The 19606-nt window shown below is 49.4% G+C and overlaps 7 protein-coding genes across 7 annotated transcripts; 3 read left to right on the top strand and 4 right to left on the bottom strand.

Annotated features, from left to right (window-relative positions):
* Nucleotides 1–84: 84 nt before the first annotated feature.
* N7508_000221 (NAD(P)-dependent oxidoreductase) lies at nt 85–1146 on the top strand (the record flags this gene model as incomplete). The annotated part of the gene is made up of 2 exons (XM_058458306.1): nt 85–132; nt 232–1146. The coding sequence occupies 2 exons, from the start codon at nt 85–87 to the stop codon at nt 1144–1146; spliced, it is 963 nt and encodes a 320-aa protein (XP_058324528.1).
* Nucleotides 1147–1363: 217 nt separating this feature from the next.
* On the bottom strand, nt 1364–3161 carry N7508_000220 (sugar porter family MFS transporter; the record flags this gene model as incomplete). The annotated part of the gene is made up of 3 exons (XM_058458305.1): nt 1364–2725; nt 2783–2898; nt 2948–3161. The coding sequence occupies 3 exons, from the start codon at nt 3159–3161 to the stop codon at nt 1364–1366; spliced, it is 1692 nt and encodes a 563-aa protein (XP_058324527.1).
* Nucleotides 3162–6266: 3105 nt separating this feature from the next.
* On the bottom strand, nt 6267–8507 carry N7508_000219 (putative GTPase NOG1; the record flags this gene model as incomplete). Its single annotated transcript, XM_058458304.1, has 5 exons — nt 6267–6308; nt 6365–8049; nt 8104–8205; nt 8316–8424; nt 8487–8507. 5 exons carry the CDS (start codon nt 8505–8507, stop codon nt 6267–6269), a joined length of 1959 nt encoding a protein of 652 aa, XP_058324526.1.
* Nucleotides 8508–9049: 542 nt separating this feature from the next.
* N7508_000218 (polyamine acetyltransferase) lies at nt 9050–10109 on the bottom strand (the record flags this gene model as incomplete). The annotated part of the gene is made up of 3 exons (XM_058458303.1): nt 9050–9082; nt 9135–9587; nt 9726–10109. 3 exons carry the CDS (start codon nt 10107–10109, stop codon nt 9050–9052), a joined length of 870 nt encoding a protein of 289 aa, XP_058324525.1.
* A 2729-nt stretch (nt 10110–12838) lies between these two features.
* arg2 (acetyl-CoA:L-glutamate N-acetyltransferase) lies at nt 12839–15091 on the top strand (the record flags this gene model as incomplete). Its single annotated transcript, XM_058458302.1, has 3 exons — nt 12839–12889; nt 12944–13084; nt 13145–15091. The coding sequence occupies 3 exons, from the start codon at nt 12839–12841 to the stop codon at nt 15089–15091; spliced, it is 2139 nt and encodes a 712-aa protein (XP_058324524.1).
* A 479-nt stretch (nt 15092–15570) lies between these two features.
* N7508_000216 (uncharacterized protein) lies at nt 15571–16492 on the top strand (the record flags this gene model as incomplete). The annotated part of the gene is made up of 5 exons (XM_058458301.1): nt 15571–15645; nt 15695–15766; nt 15820–15919; nt 15985–16024; nt 16087–16492. 5 exons carry the CDS (start codon nt 15571–15573, stop codon nt 16490–16492), a joined length of 693 nt encoding a protein of 230 aa, XP_058324523.1.
* A 1499-nt stretch (nt 16493–17991) lies between these two features.
* N7508_000215 (alpha/beta fold hydrolase) lies at nt 17992–19182 on the bottom strand (the record flags this gene model as incomplete). Its single annotated transcript, XM_058458300.1, has 5 exons — nt 17992–18323; nt 18374–18452; nt 18513–18613; nt 18670–18776; nt 18851–19182. 5 exons carry the CDS (start codon nt 19180–19182, stop codon nt 17992–17994), a joined length of 951 nt encoding a protein of 316 aa, XP_058324522.1.
* Between the last annotated feature and the right edge of the window lie 424 nt (nt 19183–19606).

Below are 19606 nucleotides of genomic sequence, written 5' to 3'. Positions count from 1 at the left end.
ACATAAAGTTGACTTCACTTCTTCACTTTCTTCTCTTCTTTCTCTACAAATCCCACCGGAACCCAATTACCTCACCTATTCGTCATGCCCGGACCTCGCGTTGCATGGATTGGCCTCGGTAACATCGGCCGGGTAAGTCAACCATCCATCCCATCCAGCCGCATCCCATCTACAAAAACGTCATCGGAACATCCGAATAACCGATTCAACCCCAAACTAACAAAATCCCAGGGCATGAGCTTGAATATAGCCCAAAAAGGCCCCCAAAACGGACCCCTAATCCTCTTCAACCGCACAACCTCCCGCGCAACAACCCACGCCACCAAACTCGGCGCAGACAAAGCAACCGTCGCATCCACCCTCCCAGAAGCCATCAGCACAGCCGACTTGATCTTCACCTGCGTCGGCGACGACAAAGCCCTCGACTCAATCGTGACAGCAATACTATCCGACAAAACCCTGAACCTGTCCAACAAAACATTCATCGACTGCTCAACCGTGCACCCCGACACATCCCGGGCAACGGAAACAGCCCTCCTAGCGCGCGGCGCAGGCTTCGTCGCATGTCCGGTCTTCGGAGCGCCGAATATGGCCGATGTAGGTGGCTTAATCGTCGTTCCGGCTGGCAAACAATCTAGTATTGCCAAGGTGCGGCCATTCCTCGATGGCGTGGTCGCTAAACAATCCATTGATCTGTCTGGTGGGACGGGGGCGGATATTGATGTTGGGAAGGCTGCTACTATGAAGGTTATTGGGAATACTTTTATCCTTAATACTGTTGGCGTACTCGCCGAGTCGCTTGTTGCTGCTGAGACTTCTGGGCTTGGGGTTGCGCCACTGATGGAGTGGATCGATCTTTTTGCGCCGGGGGCTTTTGCTAAATATGCCGAGAGGATGGTAGGTGGAGATTATTATCAGAGGGAGGAGCCGCTTTTTGCTGTTGATCTTGCTAGGAAGGATTTGAGACATGCGTACTCAATTGCTGAGAGTGGGGGGCAGCGTATGAGGAATGTTGAGGTTACTGATTCTTTGTTGGAGGGGCTTAAGGGGGAACGGGGGGAGAGTGGAGATATCGCTGCTGTTTATGGAGTTGTTAGGCAGAGGGCTGGGTTGGAGTTTGAGAATCAGAAGGAGAAGAGTGAGTAGATGGTAGAAGTTGTGTTTATAGCTTGTTATGTTTACAATGAAAAAAAAAAAAAAAAAAATTGTAAAGCCAATTGCTTCATGCCATTAAGAATCAAGATCTCCTAGGGATATGGTGGAGACACAACTAAGGGTCAATAATAGAGACATAAATATGCACATAGAATAATTTTAGAACACAGCAATGCACCCCCTGGGTGCTGCAATCATAGCATCGCACCTACTCCTCCCGGATCTCGGCAGTCTGGTCGTGGTGCTGGTGCTGGCCAGCGCCAGCCTCGCCCTCCTTCTGAGCATCGGCGGTGCCGTGGAGATCGGCGACGATGCCCTCGGGGGCGACCCAGCTGGCGGACTTCCAGGGCTTGACGTGGAGGACGTACATGGTGTCGACCTCCTCGAGGGTACGGCCCTGGGTCTCGTTGACGAAGAAGAAGACAACAAGGACAGCGAGGAAACAGCAGGCAGCGAAGACATAGCCGTAGCGGAAGTCGATGGTGTTGTTGATGAAGGGGGTGAAGAAGGAGATGAGGAAGTTCCAGGTCCAGTTGGCGGCGGTGGCAACTCCCATGCAGACAGCACGGTAACGGAAGGGGTACATCTCACCACAGATAGCCCAGACGATGGGACCCCAGGTGGTGGCGAAACCGACGATGAACAGACAGGTGAAGACGATCATGACGATACCGGCGGAGTGGTTGGTAGGGTCGGAGTGGATGATCTCGTGACCAACGGAGGCCCAGATCAGGAAGCAGATGAACATCCAGGCGCCACCGTACATCAGACACTTGCGTCGACCGTAGTGCTCGACGATGTACAGACCGGGGAGGGTCATACCGAAGTTAACGGCACCGAGGATGATGGAGGTAACGTAGGAGTTGCTCAGACCGATACCGTTGAAGATGGAGGTTCCGTAGTAGAAGATGAAGTTGGCGCCGGTCAGCTGCTGCAGAGACTGCAAAGCGATACCGAGAAGGATACGGTAGAGCATGCGGGGACCGGTGAAGACCTCTTGCCAGGGGGCATCGCCGTTGGCAAGCTCCTCCTCAGTCTTCTGCTTCATGTCGCTCATCTCCTGGGCGACGACGCGGTGGTTGTGGGGAACACCGTAGAGCTTGCACATGACATCGCGGGCCTCCTCAATGCGGCCGTGACGGTAGGCGTAACGGGGGGACTCGGGGAGGAAGAGAGTACCAACACCGAGGATCAGGGGCCAGGCAAAGCCAATGCCCATGGTGATACGCCAAGAAGCATCGTTGTCGAGTCTGGAGGTACCGAAGTTGACGATGTAGGAGATGAAGATACCGAAGGCGACGAACAGCTGGAAAGCACTGACCATGGCGCCGCGGACCTGGCGAGGAGCAGACTCACTCTGGTACATGGGGACGACGCTGGAGAGAGCACCGACACCCAGACCAGCGACCCAACGGCCGAGAGCGATTTGGTACCACTTGTCAGTGGTAGCAATCTGCACGATGATGCCAACGATGTGGAGGAGGGCCCAGAAGGAGATGGAGAGCTTGCGGCCAATGCGGTCCGCAATGGGGGCAGCAACCAGGGCACCAATCATAGTACCGATGGAGAGCTGGAGCATGTGTTAGCGTGCTGTCAAAATGAGGTATCAGGGTATAGGGTATCCTACCAGTCCGACAATGAGACCGTTGCGAACGTTGCTGAAGGCATATTCTCCGGTGGCTTCATTGTACTCAGCGAAGCGGCGCTTGAAGTCGCCCATGGTAGTGAAACCCGAGATTTGACCTGCCGTTGGTTAGCGTTGCATTGTTGACGACGATGCCGTGTGACATACCAGTAGAATATCCGAAGATGAAACCACCCATGGAGACACACAGGCCAAGGATGAAGGAACGCCATGTGAGGTACTTGACAGGGCTGTCATCGAGAGTGATGTTGTCCTTCTCAACAGAAGTAGAGTCGGCACGCGAGGGAGTAGCAGTCTGCGAAGAGAATTGAGACTCGGACTTGGCGGGCTTGACCCGGTCCATAAAAGAAGAGATGCCCATAGTGAAAGATAGTTTCACTGATATGAAGGGCAGGAATGATGAAAAACAAAAAAAAACAGAGGGACAAAGAAAGGGAAAACCAGGACTAAATACCCCTCGGGGTACCAAGGGTAATGGGGTGCCCGGATCTGTCCCACTTCCGAAATGGGGAAGTAAATTTCATCTCCACGGGCAGTTTTAGCGCCTCTGCACTCCGTACTCTCCGTGTTTGGAGCAGTGGAGAGAGAGTGGAGAGATTCAATCCACGTGAGTGAAAACGTCTGTGTTCTCACATACCTTTATCCCTTCTAGAAGCCTTTGTTTTCGATCATTCCCTACATAAACAATGAATCTAGGGATGACGCTGGTATGCACATCTACTCTATGTCCGTATAATTCGCGTGGAACAGGGCATCTGGTCATCCGACCTTCTTGCCACCTTCTAGAAACCTGCGTGATTCAGTTTAGTGTCTGGGTCCTCGGGTCAAGCGTACGAATGAAAATGCCGTGCCTGGGCCAAGAATCCGTGGGGAGACGGGTAAAAGGTAATTCCACGTAACATGATCGTGACATCCGACAGCATGACAAAAATAATCACTCATAATAGGCGGGGACCGGCTTGTACTCGGTTCTGGTGCCGATGGTATGAGCTCTGGTGTATCAACAGGTACAGTACGCAACTTTGCAGAGTTTGCAGGAAAATTTACGAAACAAAGCGCCTGAAACCGGTGAGTTCCCAACAGAGAAGGTGAAAACAAAAATAACCAAACGAAATTCACTAAAATGACTAAAATCACGAATATCTAATAAAATTTAGTATGTGGGCCGAGGATTCACTGGGCCCGACTTGGCGCTGATCATGGCGGAAAAGCTTGGCTTGGTGTAAGGGGTGATTCTGATTGCAGCGAGCGACATGACAGTGTTGGAAAACAGTTGATCGCACAGGGACAGTCACATTTATAACATTTGAAGCAAATGCCAACTCGAAGACAAGAAAATTGAACAGTGAGCAAAACAATGGACCCACGAGGCTTCGGTCGACTCCCGCGCAGAGATTTCGGTGACTCCACTTCAGCCAAATCGGCACACCGAATGCCCGACTATGCTCAGTTTCTGTCCCGAGCCGAGTAAGATCCCGACTCGGCATCACCGGTCAATGCCGTGAATGTTCGGGTTCGGTTGGCCACCCATGTCAGCACAATAATTTTAATACCTAGAGAACAGCAGACGCTCTCTCACTTTTGCATTCCTCCGAGAGGCGTTCCCCCTTCTATTCATTTATTGGCATGTTTGTTGTTCTCGGCATCCCTAGACGGAAACAGAGACCCACATCCCTTGATCTGCGGTGAACCACTCTAGGAAAACTCTGAAGGTATCAGACCACTGTTCGAAAGTCTAGTCCAATAAAATTATGAGTGGGTCATTCTGCTTCAGTTTAGTTTGCAGGTAATAGGTCCAATCGCCTCGCATTTCTCTGCCGACGTAGTTGTTGGGATTTGTACAGTATCATGATTATCTCGGGAGAGGTCGGGACAAAAGTCTGTGCAGTAGTACAGAAGTTCATGCATATTTGCAAAAAAGTGTGTACAGCCAAGATAACGTAAATCCGTTCGTCTGTACAGACAAAAAAAAAAAAAACTCAAACCAATGCTGTCATCACGATCTAGAAGCACCGTTCCAAGGTCCATACCTTGGTATCTTGGTACATTGGCATTAAGACATTGGCACTTGGTACAACACATTGGCAAGGCAACTGGCAAATTGGCAAACAAGGAAACGAAATTAACAAATCACAAACTAACTCAATCCAATTCAATTTCATTCCAAGTAAAGTACAAAAGAAAAATTAACATAAATTAAACCAAATAAACCCAATCTCTGCGAACATCTAATGACGTGTGGATTTACATCCAACTTCCCTAATAGGAAATCAGGAATTTCTATGAACCTAACTGACTCTGTATAGCTGTACAGCTGTCCACTGTCCCCCGTACAAAACATGTATGAAACATATCTCCATAGATGATCACATCCCATTGTCTTCAACCCATTAGCCGAAAAATCGCGCTTTACTCCATACTTCATCTCCATCCTGTACTCCATGCTCCATACTGCTTAGAGGATGCCGTCATCCTGCATCGGTAGTCTGTCATGTCCGTGCCGTTGCGTAGGGTTGGGTTGGAGAGGTGCTCATGGCAGAATTGAACCCTGCAGAGAAACAGGTGACCTTGCCATCCCCGGTCTTGTTTGACCATATTTCCTTTCCTCTTATCTTTCTCAACTTTCGCTCTTCAACCTTCACCCCGGATAAGAGTCACCCCAGATAAGAGTGCCGGTTTGCTTTGCCTCTTCCAAGGTTCTGTATCACATGTCTACTCTGTGGGATGACACTCCTCTTCGGGAGTGTTGTGCTACATCTTTCCTGCTTTTAACAGGTGACGCAGATAACATCGTATGATGGGTGTTGTACGTTGCCAGCGAGTGTCCATCGGTTATCAGTATTAGTATCAGTATCAGCTAACATGATCACTGACGGTCACTGATGGTCACATCCAGTATGGAGGTTCTGATCTGGATCTGGATCTGGGGATCTTATGATGCACCTGTAGCAGTGGGATGCGGGTTGAGAAACCCATCTGGGGCACGCCGTTGTGAAACTCTTCAAGACAACCGGTGAGCACATGTAAGTCCAGGGTCCACCTGTTGAGACGCCCTGGCCACCTGGCCACCTAGGCGCCTGGGCAAGATTACAAGGCTCGGGGTCGGAAGCTTTGGGTTAACTTTAGTACGGGCAATGTGAAAGCGAAACTACCGACACCATCAATCAATTACCATAAGGTTCATCTGGATTGGTATATGCGAGATCATCAAGTCAAGAACTTTTCTGTGCTATTGACTAGGAGAAAGACTCCCACAAAATGGAACATCAGACCGGACAAACGAATCATCCGTGAACAGTCGTGGAAACAAAATGCATGTCAAATGAACATTTCTTCAGAACAAATGGAGAAAAGATAAGGGGGAAAAATCAAGAAAATAAACGCCCAACACCATTTTGCACCCGGCATCGAAACCAATGGACAATGATTAAGAATGGGTCTCGTTTCTGCATACGCAGAGCTGGGTTTAACGACGGTCCGTCTTGCCCATACCACGCTTTCCGGAGAACTGTAAAACATTATTAGCTGTGTTAAATGTGAAACGGGATTACAGGGGGTACATACCAAGTGCTTGGCGAGAGAGGCGGTTGTGTGACGATCGGCCTCACCGGCACGGGCCATGCGGTTCATCTTCTTCTGGCCCAGCTTGGCCAGACGCTCAGCCTTGTCACGATTACCGAATGTAGTAACACCATCGAGACGACGGTTGGTGGCAGGTGTGCTGCGAGCGCGGCTCTTGGCGCGGGCAAGGGCTTGGTGAGGGCTGTCAACGTCCATGGCGTCGTCGTCGTTGGCCTCGCGGGTAGAGGTGCGGCCACGGGGGGCCTGGCTCTGGTTGCGGGCGCGGGAGCTGGCGGCATCGACATCGTAGCCGGCCGAGTCGAGACCCTTCTCCATCTGGGAGAGCTTCTTGGCCTTGGCGCTGCGGGGGATTTGGGCGCGGTTCTTGAGCGACTTGCGGTTCTTGGCTTCGTTGCGGAGGAGCACGCGCTTCTCGCGGATCAGATCGGCCTTCATGCGGTTGTCGGCGTCTTCGGCGTCTTCCACGCTCTCGTCCGACTCGTAGTAACCATCGGCTTCGAGCTTCTCTTCTTCGTCCTCGAGGGCAGCGAGCTTGGTCTCGATATCGGGGTCCACGAAATCGTAAATGTTCTTGCCGTTCCACACCTCGGGAATCTTGTCGTGGTTCCACTCCTTGTCGGCCAAGGTGTAGTCGCGCTGCATGTCGAAGCTGTAGACACCAGCACCACCGTTCTCCTCCTCGAGGTCGCGCTCCAGTCTCCGGCGGTTGGGATCGTTCTTGTCGTACTTCTTGAGATCCTTGACGGCATCTGGGATGAAGGATTCACGGACACCACCCATGGGCTGGGCAACGTGAATACGGGACAGAACGTCACCGAGACGGCCACCGGGGGTGGCGCTGGTAGAGCCAGACTTGAGCTTCTGTGCAACACGCTCAGCGAGGAGCTTGTCACAGGCGGCGTTCTTGACAGCGGTCACACCCTCGGTGGTAGTGCAAGAAGCCTGCAGCATCTCGACATCCTCAGCCTTGAGGATCTCCTGGAGCTGCTCCTGGTACTCAGGCTCCAGGTCCTCGGGACGGCGCACATCGATCTTGTTGATAACAATGTACACAATCTTGTTGGCGAAAAGAGGCTTGATGCTGTGGAAGAGCTTGATCTGGTCACCGACGGAGTAACCACACTGCTCGGAAAGATCCATGAAGTAGAGAATAGCGGAACGCAAATGGGCAACAGCGGTGATGGATTGCATTTCAATGGTGTTCATCTCCTCAAGGGGGTGGTCCAGAATTCCGGGGGTATCAATGGCTTGAAAACGGAGGTACTTGTAATCGAAGTGACCAACAAACAGACTCTTGGTGGTGAAAGCATAGGGCTGAACATCGACATCTGCGCGGGTGATGTTACGCAGGAAGCTCGACTTTCCAACGTTGGGGTATCCACAAATCAGGAGAGTACGAGTGTTGGGGTCGATGGAGGGCAGACGACCCAAGTGCTGGCGGACCTGCTCCAGGTAGACGAGGGGGTCCTTGAGACGACGACAAATGGTGGCCATACGACCGAGCGCAGCGCGCTTGAGCTGCTTGCACTGGAACAGAGACTGCGCATACTTGATAAGACGGACGTAATCGCGAGAAACGGTTTCAATCAGGTGCTTGGCGGTGGAAACCTGGCCGAGAGCGATACGGAAGTGGTCGGCATCGTAGAGAGTGTTCATCAAATCCTTGTCTGGTGGATGTTAAACCCCGCCCGAACATCGCCACGGAAGAATCAAAAACTTACGGAAAGGATGGATATCCTGCAGACGAGGGAATCCATCGAGAATAGCCTGGAACTTCTCACAGAAAGTCTCCTGGGTATACTTGACCTTTCGGGTGTAGAAACCTGAAGGGAAAAAAATTCGGTCAGCGTTGCTTTATCGATAACCGCGATAACTTTTTTTCTGCAATTTGCCGTTTCCTCCATGTCGGACCAAAAAATCCTAGGGATCGTACCTCTGATACGGCTGATCTTGAAACCAGCACGAATCTGTGTGGGCAACTGTCTCTGAGTCCGACTCAGGACAATATCCAGGAACTCCTGGTGTGTGGGAACTGGCGCAATCTAATCAAGCGGTGTACTCATTAGCGGAGCAAAACGAGGAGGACGAGAAATGGGAAACGCACATCCTTCCACGTGGTCTTCATGATGGGCACAATCAAAAGTCAGACGAGTAATGACCTTTGAAGATATCCCGAGGTGAATGGGTGTTGATAGAGTGGGTTTTTCTCCGCGAAAAAAATTGTTGGCAATCCTTTTCTGCCGGGCGGGAGACAAATGCGGGGATTGGGATTGGATGGCCGCTGAAAGGCGAACACGTGATGCGTCCAGAGATCGACTTTTACAGAAGAAAGTTGATTAAGTATTCAAGCAGCTATTTAATGCGATATCCAAGTGGACAATTACCTAGATTTCTGGTAATTACTCAACGCAGGCTATGATCACGTACATCGCATTGTGACTATGCTACATAAACAAGCCTTGGGTCGGGAAGCCCTTTCCTATCCCATCCATAGAACTGAATTGAATGGCCATAATCCCACCCCAAACTCCATTGCTTTTCTCTCGAACCCACAACCCAACGGACATGAACTTGCGTAAGAGGGGCATGATAAAACCAAAAAAAAAAAAATCCAACAGTGGCCTGACACGGTCCACGCCGTAAAGATGCAAAATAAAAACCACATAACTACTCCTGCGGCTCGGGGCCAAACTCCAGGATCTATTCAAGGTTAGTTTCAATTGGATTATTTGGTTTTTCTTAGATAACGTACCAAATCAACCCAGCCACCGCCACCGAACTGGCACTTGCTGGGACCGCGGGACTCAAAGCCAAACGACTCATAGAAGGGAACCAGGTGATCGTGTGCGATAATCGCGATACGATCGGCAATCTGGGCCTCCCGGATGCGATGAATATAAGACTTCATCAGGGTGCTTCCGACTTGCTTGCCCTGGTGCTCTGGCTCAACAGCCAAAGAGTGGATGGCAATGGTGCTACCACCTTCTTCGTGGCCAACAGCCTGGTCATTCTCAAAGGACCAACGCTCGTTTTGCCAGTTGGCGGGAAGGCGCATAGAACTATCTGTCACAAGCGGCTCCGAAGTGCGAGTGGCGATGATATGCCCAACAAGTGTTGGGCGGGGCTTGGGCTCGCCTTCTCCGAGAAGAGGGAGAGTGAAGAGACCCAGGCTAAGCTCAGGGCATCTGGTGAGACGATAAATGAACTAACAAAGGAACAGGTTAGCGGGGTCTCCAGTTTTCTTGTGCGCTAGTATCAAATCCTAAAATTCATCCATATCTCATAAATGGCATGATCTATTTCGATATTGTGGCTTTGCAGCAGTCTGCAGGGGCAATCGTACCTTGTCACGCGAGCAACGCTCTTGTTCCGGGAAAGCATTTTCAACTGTGATACAGTCTTCAACATTTGAGACAGACAGCAACTGAACGAATGGGTGCAGTTCATCCAGCTTGGTGCGGTGGTGGGTAGGCGGGCGGCGGAACCAGTATGGGAAATCATTTGCGTCGTCCTGGTCGACGGAGACGTAATCCTCGTCCACATCCTCTTCGTCCTCATCATCGTCGAGGGGGAAGCCATTGGCCAATGCGATACCGGCACGGTTCATAATGCGAGACAGGTCGTTGTTGCTAGGGTTTCCTAGGGACAAATCGTCCACATTCGAAAGTGGCCGCAGTCCGTTGTCGGATCCAATGGACTCAGAGGGGTACTCGCTTTGGTCGGACATGGCGGACAATTGGAAAGCGATCTAAAGAATAGAATGACGGCTGGAATCGAAATTTGCAGGGTACTAGACTAGCCCACGATCGATTGGCAGGGCCCGGCTTGGTGGCGCGGATGGAGATCGAAGGGAGGATCAATCTAGAACAGTGGGGATTAGTCTAATGCAAGTGATTTGACCACAAAGGGCAATAACACTAAGTAGCGCGGTGAGAAGATGTATTTGTCTGGCTTGAAAGGGGGTTTGAGGCCAAAGTGTTGCAGATAAGAATTTGCGACGCACTTGTGCTGTGCGCAAGGAGGGGTGCGACCGGGCCGCATGGGGGCCGCATGGGGGCCGCATGGAATGAAGGGAAAGAGATGTCCGGAAATAACGTCCACTTACTTCGATCTGAAGGTATTCAAAATTGAGAAACTGATCAAAAGGGCAAAGTGAAACGGAAGGAACTTTAGAGTGGCGGGGGGTCCAAGTACAGAAACCTAGCAATACCACGTTCCCGCCCGGTTTCTGCGTCTCTAACGAAGTACCCCCTCGGTACCGTGACCTTTGCCCCAAAGCGGTCTGGTCCCCCATATTTATATATGCAACTCTAGTGTCACTTTAAATTCTCGGGTCCACTGGCATCCTGGACATGGATGCATAAGCTTTGGACATGGCTGTGCTCATGCAGGAGCACTTGGAAGGGTTAGGAGGGGTCAACTCCGGGGTGTACATGTAGATCAATACGAAGTCTGAACATTTCATCTGTAGTAAAGGATGACGAAATTTGGTTTGACCATTCCCTGTTAGTTTATGTATGCCAGAGACTCTTTGCCATGTAAGATGCAACTTTCCAAATGATTTGTGATTTGGGATTAGACAGCTGCAGGGATTAGGCCAGTTATACATTCACAGGCCATGAGTTTGTATACCCCCACTAAAATGTACAATTACATTAATCAACACACCCTGAATTAGCCCAGGCTCATTTCACCTATATATTTGTCAAGAATAGTGGACTTGGCTTGCGTTTGATAGCTAACGATTTGGGTAGCCTTTTGCGGCCCGTCCATCTGCGATTTAACGATCTACATCGTCCTAAGTATACCAAAATATTGTTTGTAACCAATGCCGCAGTCTAATAGGGAAAGAAAGCTTCCCAGACAGAAACTCTAGTTGTCTGAGGCCATGGTTATCATTTTCCCTATTGAATTTGCTCTATAGATAAAATCGGGGTCAGAGTACCAGTTTAGCCCCAGATTGTCCTCCAATTGTCCTTCTATCAATTCAAAGACAATAGCAGGCTGCCTCCAAAGTCTTTCGGTACGAAATGGCTTCCCACTGCGGTAGAAATAACAAGATCCAGCTGGTGTTAATAAAGGCCACATTGATGCCCTCTCTGACACTCAGAGGTGGGATAGATCTCAAATTGTTTGACGATACAGCTGTCCTCTTTCGTTATTTTGAATATCATGTCATAAGACCCCAGACAAGGTTTTTCCGAAGTCAGAAATCCTGCCACGCCTCCTCTTACGGTGTGCCAAGTAAGCCTCCACTGACATCTCGATCTGGAAAAAAGCTTCTGAGTCCCGTCTCGCCCTATTCTACGTCATATTGGCCACCAGTGCGTTCCATCTGAGTCGATCAAACTCAACCCGCGACAGTGAGAAATGGCACGATATAGGGCTATAGGCACAAAGTGAGACAAAGTCACATCTAGAGCTCGCCTAAGTTCGAATATCACGGACCCAAGACCGCTAAGCATAAGAAATTATTGGTTTCTGTGCTAGTTAGGGCCATGTCCTGCGTGAGTGCCACTCTTGCATATCATCCTGAATATATGTTAATGGGAAAGAGAAAGCCTTTCAACGAACCCCCACGAGGCAATCCCAACTTGATTATACCTTGATACTTGGATTGAATGGATTCCATGATGTCCATAGATTTATTCACGACTATGACTATATATGATCATATCCCCCAGTCCCCTTGACTTGGATGTGATCAGACTCAACTATGGATACCATAGAGAAGACAGAGGCTCCCTTCCAATAAGGCAAGGTCGACGATAATGCTTCAGATATACACGCCGTATCTTCAAATGAAATGGTCTCGCCTACTGACAATCAGCGGCTCCTTCTTCGAGCGAAACTTGTTGTCCTGAGCATCATGACTAATACAATGACATTGAGTGCACTCGATAAAGGAAGTAAACTAAAATGTCGTTGTCTAGTTTGTACAAAGTATTCCTCTTGCGTGAGGACCGCCGGGCTAATCCAGCAGAATCCTTTACCGCCTTTTATGACCAGAGCGCTCTGTGAGCCTGCTTAACATGACCTCTACGGAGTATAAGCTATATGGAATTTAAATCTCATTAGATGATAGGGTATCCTTCTCTCACAAGTACCTGGGTATATATCATAGGCGCAAATTGACCAAAGATGTATGGCCCTTGAGAACTACTATTGAGTGCAATTATTTCAGGCTAAAAAATGCCAAATATCCTCTATGGATCTTCTAAAAACTACAAACACATGCCTAATAAAGCCTCGGGCATCTATAGTGGATATGGTGGACAGAAATGGCTCTTATCAATCTTTGGTGATGATCGACAGGCGGTGAACAACCCGAGGCGTCATTCCATATTATTTTCGTTTTGAGTCACTCCGCTTCACTTCCTCCAGCTCTCTATATGCTTGCTTACTGGTAGTGAAACTCCTCTGAGCTCCTTGACAGAGCGAACAGGGTTCCTAGCTATGAGTTCGCGTACATTGAATTGGTCTCGGACAGCAAAGTCCTCGTTGACAGTGAGTGATTATAGATTCACTGCCAATGAATGGCAATGACTGACTCGGGTGCAGCAACATGTCGCTCGTCCTGACCCCACCTCGGTGCGCCCGGCACAGTCTCTCAATCTCCGAGGTCAAATCGCCGAATTCTCGGGCAGCAGTGAGAGCCAGGACCGCTTAGGTCGCCGAGCGAAGGAGAAATTGCTTGATCGGGTAGGTGAATGAGTTCTTGTTATGTAAATATTCCGGTGTACTGACTTTTGTTTGGCGCAGGAATTCTTCCTTAGCTTGCTGAGCTCCGCATCCACCAAGCGCGAAGCTAAGTCCTACCTAGCTCGGCTCAAAGCCAGCCCTACCAAGTCCGCCCAAAAATCACCTACTGAGCCTCCGAATGAGCCATTATCGGCATCGCTTCCCTCCGGTGTGAATCTGGGTTCATTCTATGGTGCTTCTAGAGCTGTATACGACAGTCCTGTGTTCCGCCAGGATACCACGCCTACTCCACGAGGACAGGAATTGCCGGAAAGGCTACACCTGGCCCTGATCAAAATCACCACACCACAATCGCTCGATGATTCCGTTATCGATGGCGTGGCGAAGACCCTGTCGCAGCTTGTGCGCCTGGGAATGGCATGCTGTGTAGTTGTCGACCCCGGAAGGCTGGATAGCTTCGCTGCCGTGCGCCAAACAGCTATCGACCAGGCAAATCGGATATCAGCTGCAGTTGATGAGCAGCCCGACTCGAAATCTTTCCGATTGGACTCTGCATTGACCATCGATGAGCAGGGTACTGGTCCGCCCACTGTGCTATCTCGAAAAGTGCTTCTGAGTGCTCTGCGGGATGGCCATGTAGTTCTTGTCCCGCCGATCGCTTATACAGAAGACAACCCTCGTGCCGTTCCAATTTCTGCCAATGATGCTGCGCTTGCATTGACTAAAGAGTTTGCCGGGCTTTCCTCAAACCCACACCCGGACGAGGATCCGGCAGTCACGGCTGAGAGAACCACTGCTCTTCAAAAAGAAGTCTCTTTAGACCGTGTCATCGTTCTTGATGCTCTTGGGGGAATCCCTGCACTTAATGGTCCACAGTCATCCCATGTCTTTATCAATATGGAGCAAGAGTTTGATCAAATTGTAGATGAGCTTTCCCAGGCACGACAGACTGTATCTGGAAACGACCGCGATCCCGCCAGGCAGGTCAACACCGAAGCCACATATCCAATCTTGGAAAGCAATCCTTTTTCAAAGTTTGTCAACCGAGAGATCGTCTCACCAGGGCAATCCGACCAATTCCCCGGCGCCGAGGCAATGCAGAAGGTACTCGATGGTCATCTCGAGAACCTCCGACTGGCCCAACAAGCACTGGCAATGCTACCATCAGCCTCATCAGGCATCATCACATCGCCACAAGAGGTATCCCACTCGGCCCGAGCTCCCTCAATGGCCGCATCAGACCTCTCAGCCGTTGGAACCCGTCGACAGCGCAACCCCCTAATCCACAACCTCCTCACCGACAAACCTCTCCTCTCCTCCTCTCTACCCCCAGGTCGACGCAGTGCCTCTAGCAACGGTAAAACAATCACAGTCAGCCCATTCACATCCCACACAACCTTCGTAAAGCGCGGCATGCCCCTTACAATCCTCCCAAACCCACACGTGCAAACATGGACAGCAAACTCTCACCCCAGACTCCAACTAAACGACCCAACAATCGACCTCCCTCGACTAGTCCACCTAATCGAAGACTCCTTCGACCGCAAACTCGACGTCCAGAACTACCTCGAACGAGTCAATGACCGTATCGCAGGTATAATCGTCGCAGGCGAATACGAAGGCGGTGCAATCCTAACCTGGGAAACACCACCAGGTGTAGTGGACGACGGCAGCGAAGCAAGCGCCGCCCGCATGGTGCCGTACCTGGATAAATTCGCCGTGCTAAAGCGAAGCCAGGGTGCAGGCGGTGTCGCCGACGTGGTGTTTAATGCGATGGTGCGCACTTGCTTCCCCAATGGGGTTTGCTGGCGTAGTCGTAAGGACAATCCTGTTAACAAGTGGTACTTTGAGCGCTCGTCTGGTACTTGGAAGCTGGCTGATAGTAACTGGACTATGTTCTGGACTACGGCTGGTTTGCCTGAGGATTCGCTGCGTTTTCAGGATTATGAGGCTGTTTGTCGGATGATTCAGCCTAGTTGGGCTGATAAGAAAAGTGTTATTGATTGATTTATATTTAGATAGACAACATATAGATAGCTTCTTTGTGGGAACACGTACATCCGGCAAGTGTCATAATGGTGTACAGTGCCATTGATAAAGTATCGGAGATGTATAAACAAAGCCCTCAACACGAGCTTTGATCTCTCTTTTTTCGCCTCTTTTTCGCCCATTTCTGTGTGTATCGGCTTGCTGTTTGAAATGAGGTGTCAGTCATGTAGGGTGTAAGGGGGCTTATGACCCCTGTTGTAAAATTTTCTCTTTTCTACCGGGCCTAACATAATAGATCTTGTGGCTTTCAGAGTCGACGCCGTGTTTTTCTGGTACAGGCTAGCCCTAAGCCAGAAATATTTCCACTAAACCCCTCCGGGTGCGGTGTTTGGCCCCCAACTGTTAGCGGCTCCTCAGTCTCCTTTTAGGGGTTCTGCAAAGTCTTTCCAATTTCACCTTTTGTTTTATGCCAAGATATAAGTATATCTTTGACTAATATGTTGTCGCAGTCCCTGTTCTGCGCGTTGGCCTCACTCGGATTTGCCTCCCTTGGCCTAGCAGATTATGCTGTTGTATGTCGCGTTCCTCGAAACTTGAAACTTACAATCTGACAACCGGTAGACGATTCCTTGGGTGGGTTATTCGAGCTCCGGAAACTATTTCGACGAATGGCAGGGCGAGTTTGTGGCAGAAGTAGGTGGTCCTTCGCCCCCCTGACTCTATACCAATGCTAACTTCCAGTCCAGAATAGTGAAACCACAACCTACCATATTGAGCCGCACTGTCCCGCAAGCAGCCATTGCCCAACACTTGAACCCCCGATCACTTTGATTGTCGCGACTAACAGTACGTATAGTCATATTCATTTCGAATGATATCGACATGGTAGATCTAACTCCCATTGAAAACAGCCTATGAACTTATAACCACAAACCCCAATGGATTCATCGGGTAATCAATGCATAACGTTATATCACGAAGGAAAACAAGGAAATGCTAATAATACCTCATAGTTACTCGAGCTCTGCCTGCACTTTGACCGGCTCCCCATCTCCGACAGCTGCTCACTGTTCATACACAGACTCGTATGAATACCGCAGTTCCACTACCACCGATTCAGATACTATGAATGTTCCTGATGATTTGTTTGACTTTGAGGTTTACCCGGTCACCCTGACTGTAGCCGGTTCTGGATCTACTGGTGCCACTGGGACTACGGCTGACACTATGGCTGAGACGACTGGTTCTTCGACTGAGTCGACTAGTGAAACCGCGTCAAACTCTCGGACTTCTGGTGGTGGTAGTGGGAGTGCTAGTGCTACTGCCAGTGCTACCACGTCAGGCAACATTGCCGTCAAAACTAATGCACCGATGTTGGTTATGGGTGGTATACTTGCAGGTGCTGTGCTTCTGAACTAGGGCATGATCATGATCAACCTTTTTTTTGGCCTATAGTTTATTCAGCAACTAGGATAGCTTGACCTTGACAAATAATGAATTTCCTCTGATATGATACTTATCAAGTGAGACTATAAAATTTCGCTTGGAACTATGAGTTTCAAGCTTTTAGATACTTTTCAATTTGCCTACTTCCCTTATCTCCGGTTCCTTCCTTTGTCTCTTCTGTTGCTTTTCTTTAATTTGCTGACTATTACCACGTGGTACAACCCTAATATTGCTTCCGGTGATATATATATAACCCCGACTGAGGCATAATGACAGTACGAGGGATAACCCCAGGGAAAATAGGCAACATAGTAAATTGGACCGGAAAATATTCCCATTAGTGATGCACAGAGGCACATAGTCTCGGAGTGTGCTAAAGGACTACTATATCTGATCACAGGGTCAAACATCTGTAGGACCGACTTACATGGCAGAGTATCGAACGTGTCGTAGGCAACTCCTGCCTCATGAAAAGCCCATACATCTAAAACGTGGCATTGTTCTATTTTTCTCCAATAATATTGACAATATGCTGATAGACGGTTGTACAATGTCAACGACATGCATTGGCTGTCGAAGTTTTGGTTCTCCTTTATATATCATTAGCCGCGAAGCTCTTACATAACAATCCATCGTGGTTGGCCAATTGGCCTAGTGGTAAGGCATCCGTTTCCGGTGCGGGAGATCGTAGGTTCGAATCCTGCATTGGTCGTTTCTTTTTGTTTATTTTGCCTTATGTGAGGCAAAGAATTGTTTTTTGAAGCCCAAGGAGGAAAATGGGTTAGCAGTAGCTCGGGTATTCTTGAAAAAAATGTGTAGATACAGCTCAACCATCGAATTGTGTATTGGAACCAGTTTTGGTTGAACATTAGTAAAACAACACAAAATCCCTTCAACATTAGAGGAAATGCAAAACATAACTTACAGTAAATAAATATCCCAATCGTGTGTCACAGGTCGTGAAAAGCGCAATGGTGCTTGTGGATAAGTTCTTTTATAGAATGTCAGAAATAGATAAAAAGGCATTCTAGAGCCCGACAAAAACATTATCAAAGTCCTCTGGCCCAGATTCCATACCTGAACTAAATCCGACAGCGCCCTTTGCTATTCCATCACTCTCAATCTAACCGAGTTCTGTTTTTAGTCTTTCGATGACATGAAAGAAACCTCGGGCCTTAAATGCGTCGATTCGTTGCATGATATCGCATTTGAACGGTAGCTTCAGGATGTAGGCTGCCGGCATGTGAGCATCTGTTGAGCCAGGTTCTAAAGGGTTGGATGTAAGCGCGCTAAGTGTTCAATTTGTTAAAACAGGCGCGTAGTAGTTAATGAAAAGTGGTATCTGGAAGCCAGAGTCAGGGGTACGCCTGTCATCCCGGCAAGATTCGAATGGTGTACGAGACAATATATTTCCAAAAGTGGAACGCAGGTGATAATCTCTTCAGTTGACGAGTCTTTGAACCAATTATTGTCTATGATGATAGGCGACTAGTTAACTCCAGAGCAAAATCTTCCAGTACTCGATGCAGCTCGTCCGGTCGCTCCAGCTGAACCCAATATCCGGAGTCAAAATTCTCCACTCGCAGATCGTGTGCCCATCGCTTGGTAACAGCAATGTTTACGTCTGCCTTCGTGACATAGTCCTTTTCACCTACGATGAGGAGCGTGGGTAGATGACATCGTCTGTCCGCTTCTGGGACTTCGGCTTCATCGATGCGGTTGACGCCGCGCATTGCGGCTTTGTACCAGTTCATAGGGCCCCGGTATCCCTGGGCCAGGATACGGTCTCTGATGGTGTACTCTTCTAGAATATACCATCACGGCAGCAAGTCAGTTCTCCCGGCCTTGACGTACTGAGCTGCGGCGCCTCGAGGAGCCAGATTGATTTTCCAGTCCTCTGGATTGGCTGCATAGATGAGTGTAAAAACTGAAGCTGGCTAACGAAGTACTTGTCATTAGCAGGACTTTGAGTAAATAGTGACGCGAGACTTACATGCTCATCACAATCCCCAACAGCGTCATCAGTATTGTGCCACGGCCAATATCCATACGTTGGATATCCGAAGAGGTCCTCGGTATGTGCGTTGAATACATCTGCACCAAAAGGCAAATTAGATGAGTTGCGAATAGTCGCGGTCGAGTTACCATACCAATGTCCCAGTCCATACCAGGCTGTATGTACCCGACTGAGGTGGGAACAATTCCCACCAAGCGATCAGGGATATATGTGACCAGACGGGAAAGCAAGCCGCAGCCCCTATGTCAAAATGTTGAGTGAAAAGAAAGACAAAGGAAAGACACCAAGTGCGCCTCAGACATCCATGAACTGACCAGTCGTGACCCAAGGCAACACAACGCTCGACATTCTCGATATCTAGTATCTCGGCCATATGGAACGACATGGAATTCAAGCGATACGAGGTTTGATCGGTCGGCTTGTCTGTGTCGCCATAACCAAGCAAGTCTGGAGCAATCACCCCATAACCTGCGGCTGACAGCCGCTTGATTTGATGACGCCAGTCATAGCAAGAACTGGGATAGCCATGGAGCAGCAGAGATGTGATCCCACCAGCTCTGGACGAGGGGTGAGCGACATAGCCATACAAGGTGCCGTCAGACAGGGTTGCCTTTTTAGCCATAGAAGGGAACGCCAGCGAGGCCATATTTGAAAGATGAATATTTTGCAGAGTGCGTCAGACCACGGTCTTCAACCTTGAAATGTGATTATTTTGGATTCTCCTACAAATATATTGAATCTCTTTCTCCTCGGCTTCATGAAGCGGACTGTCAGCGCTTGTGAGGGCCGAGCATTACATAGTTAGTGCTATCCATAGCCGGTCATGCATGGCTCGGACAGATGCTAAGTGGCTTCTTTGAGATTAGGGGGGATTGGTCCTCCGAGCTCATCATGTTGATTTGCCAGGGGTAGGATGGCACTGTGCAGGGATATCGAGAGTTTCGCGAAGGCAAACAATGTCGCCTTTTGAACACACAACATATCCCTTTGTCGTAAAATGCATGGAAACACTGCATACATCGGTTAGGATGAGTCAAAACAAGGCAGAGGAGCAAGTAGATAGCAATCAA

The sequence above is a fragment of the Penicillium antarcticum genome, assembly GCF_028974205.1.
Source record: "Penicillium antarcticum strain IBT 31339 chromosome Unknown utg000001l_segment0_segment0, whole genome shotgun sequence".
Lineage (NCBI taxonomy): Eukaryota > Fungi > Ascomycota > Eurotiomycetes > Eurotiales > Aspergillaceae > Penicillium > Penicillium antarcticum.
Note: the sequence above shows the minus strand (reverse complement) of the source record. Positions and strands in the feature narration are given on the sequence as shown.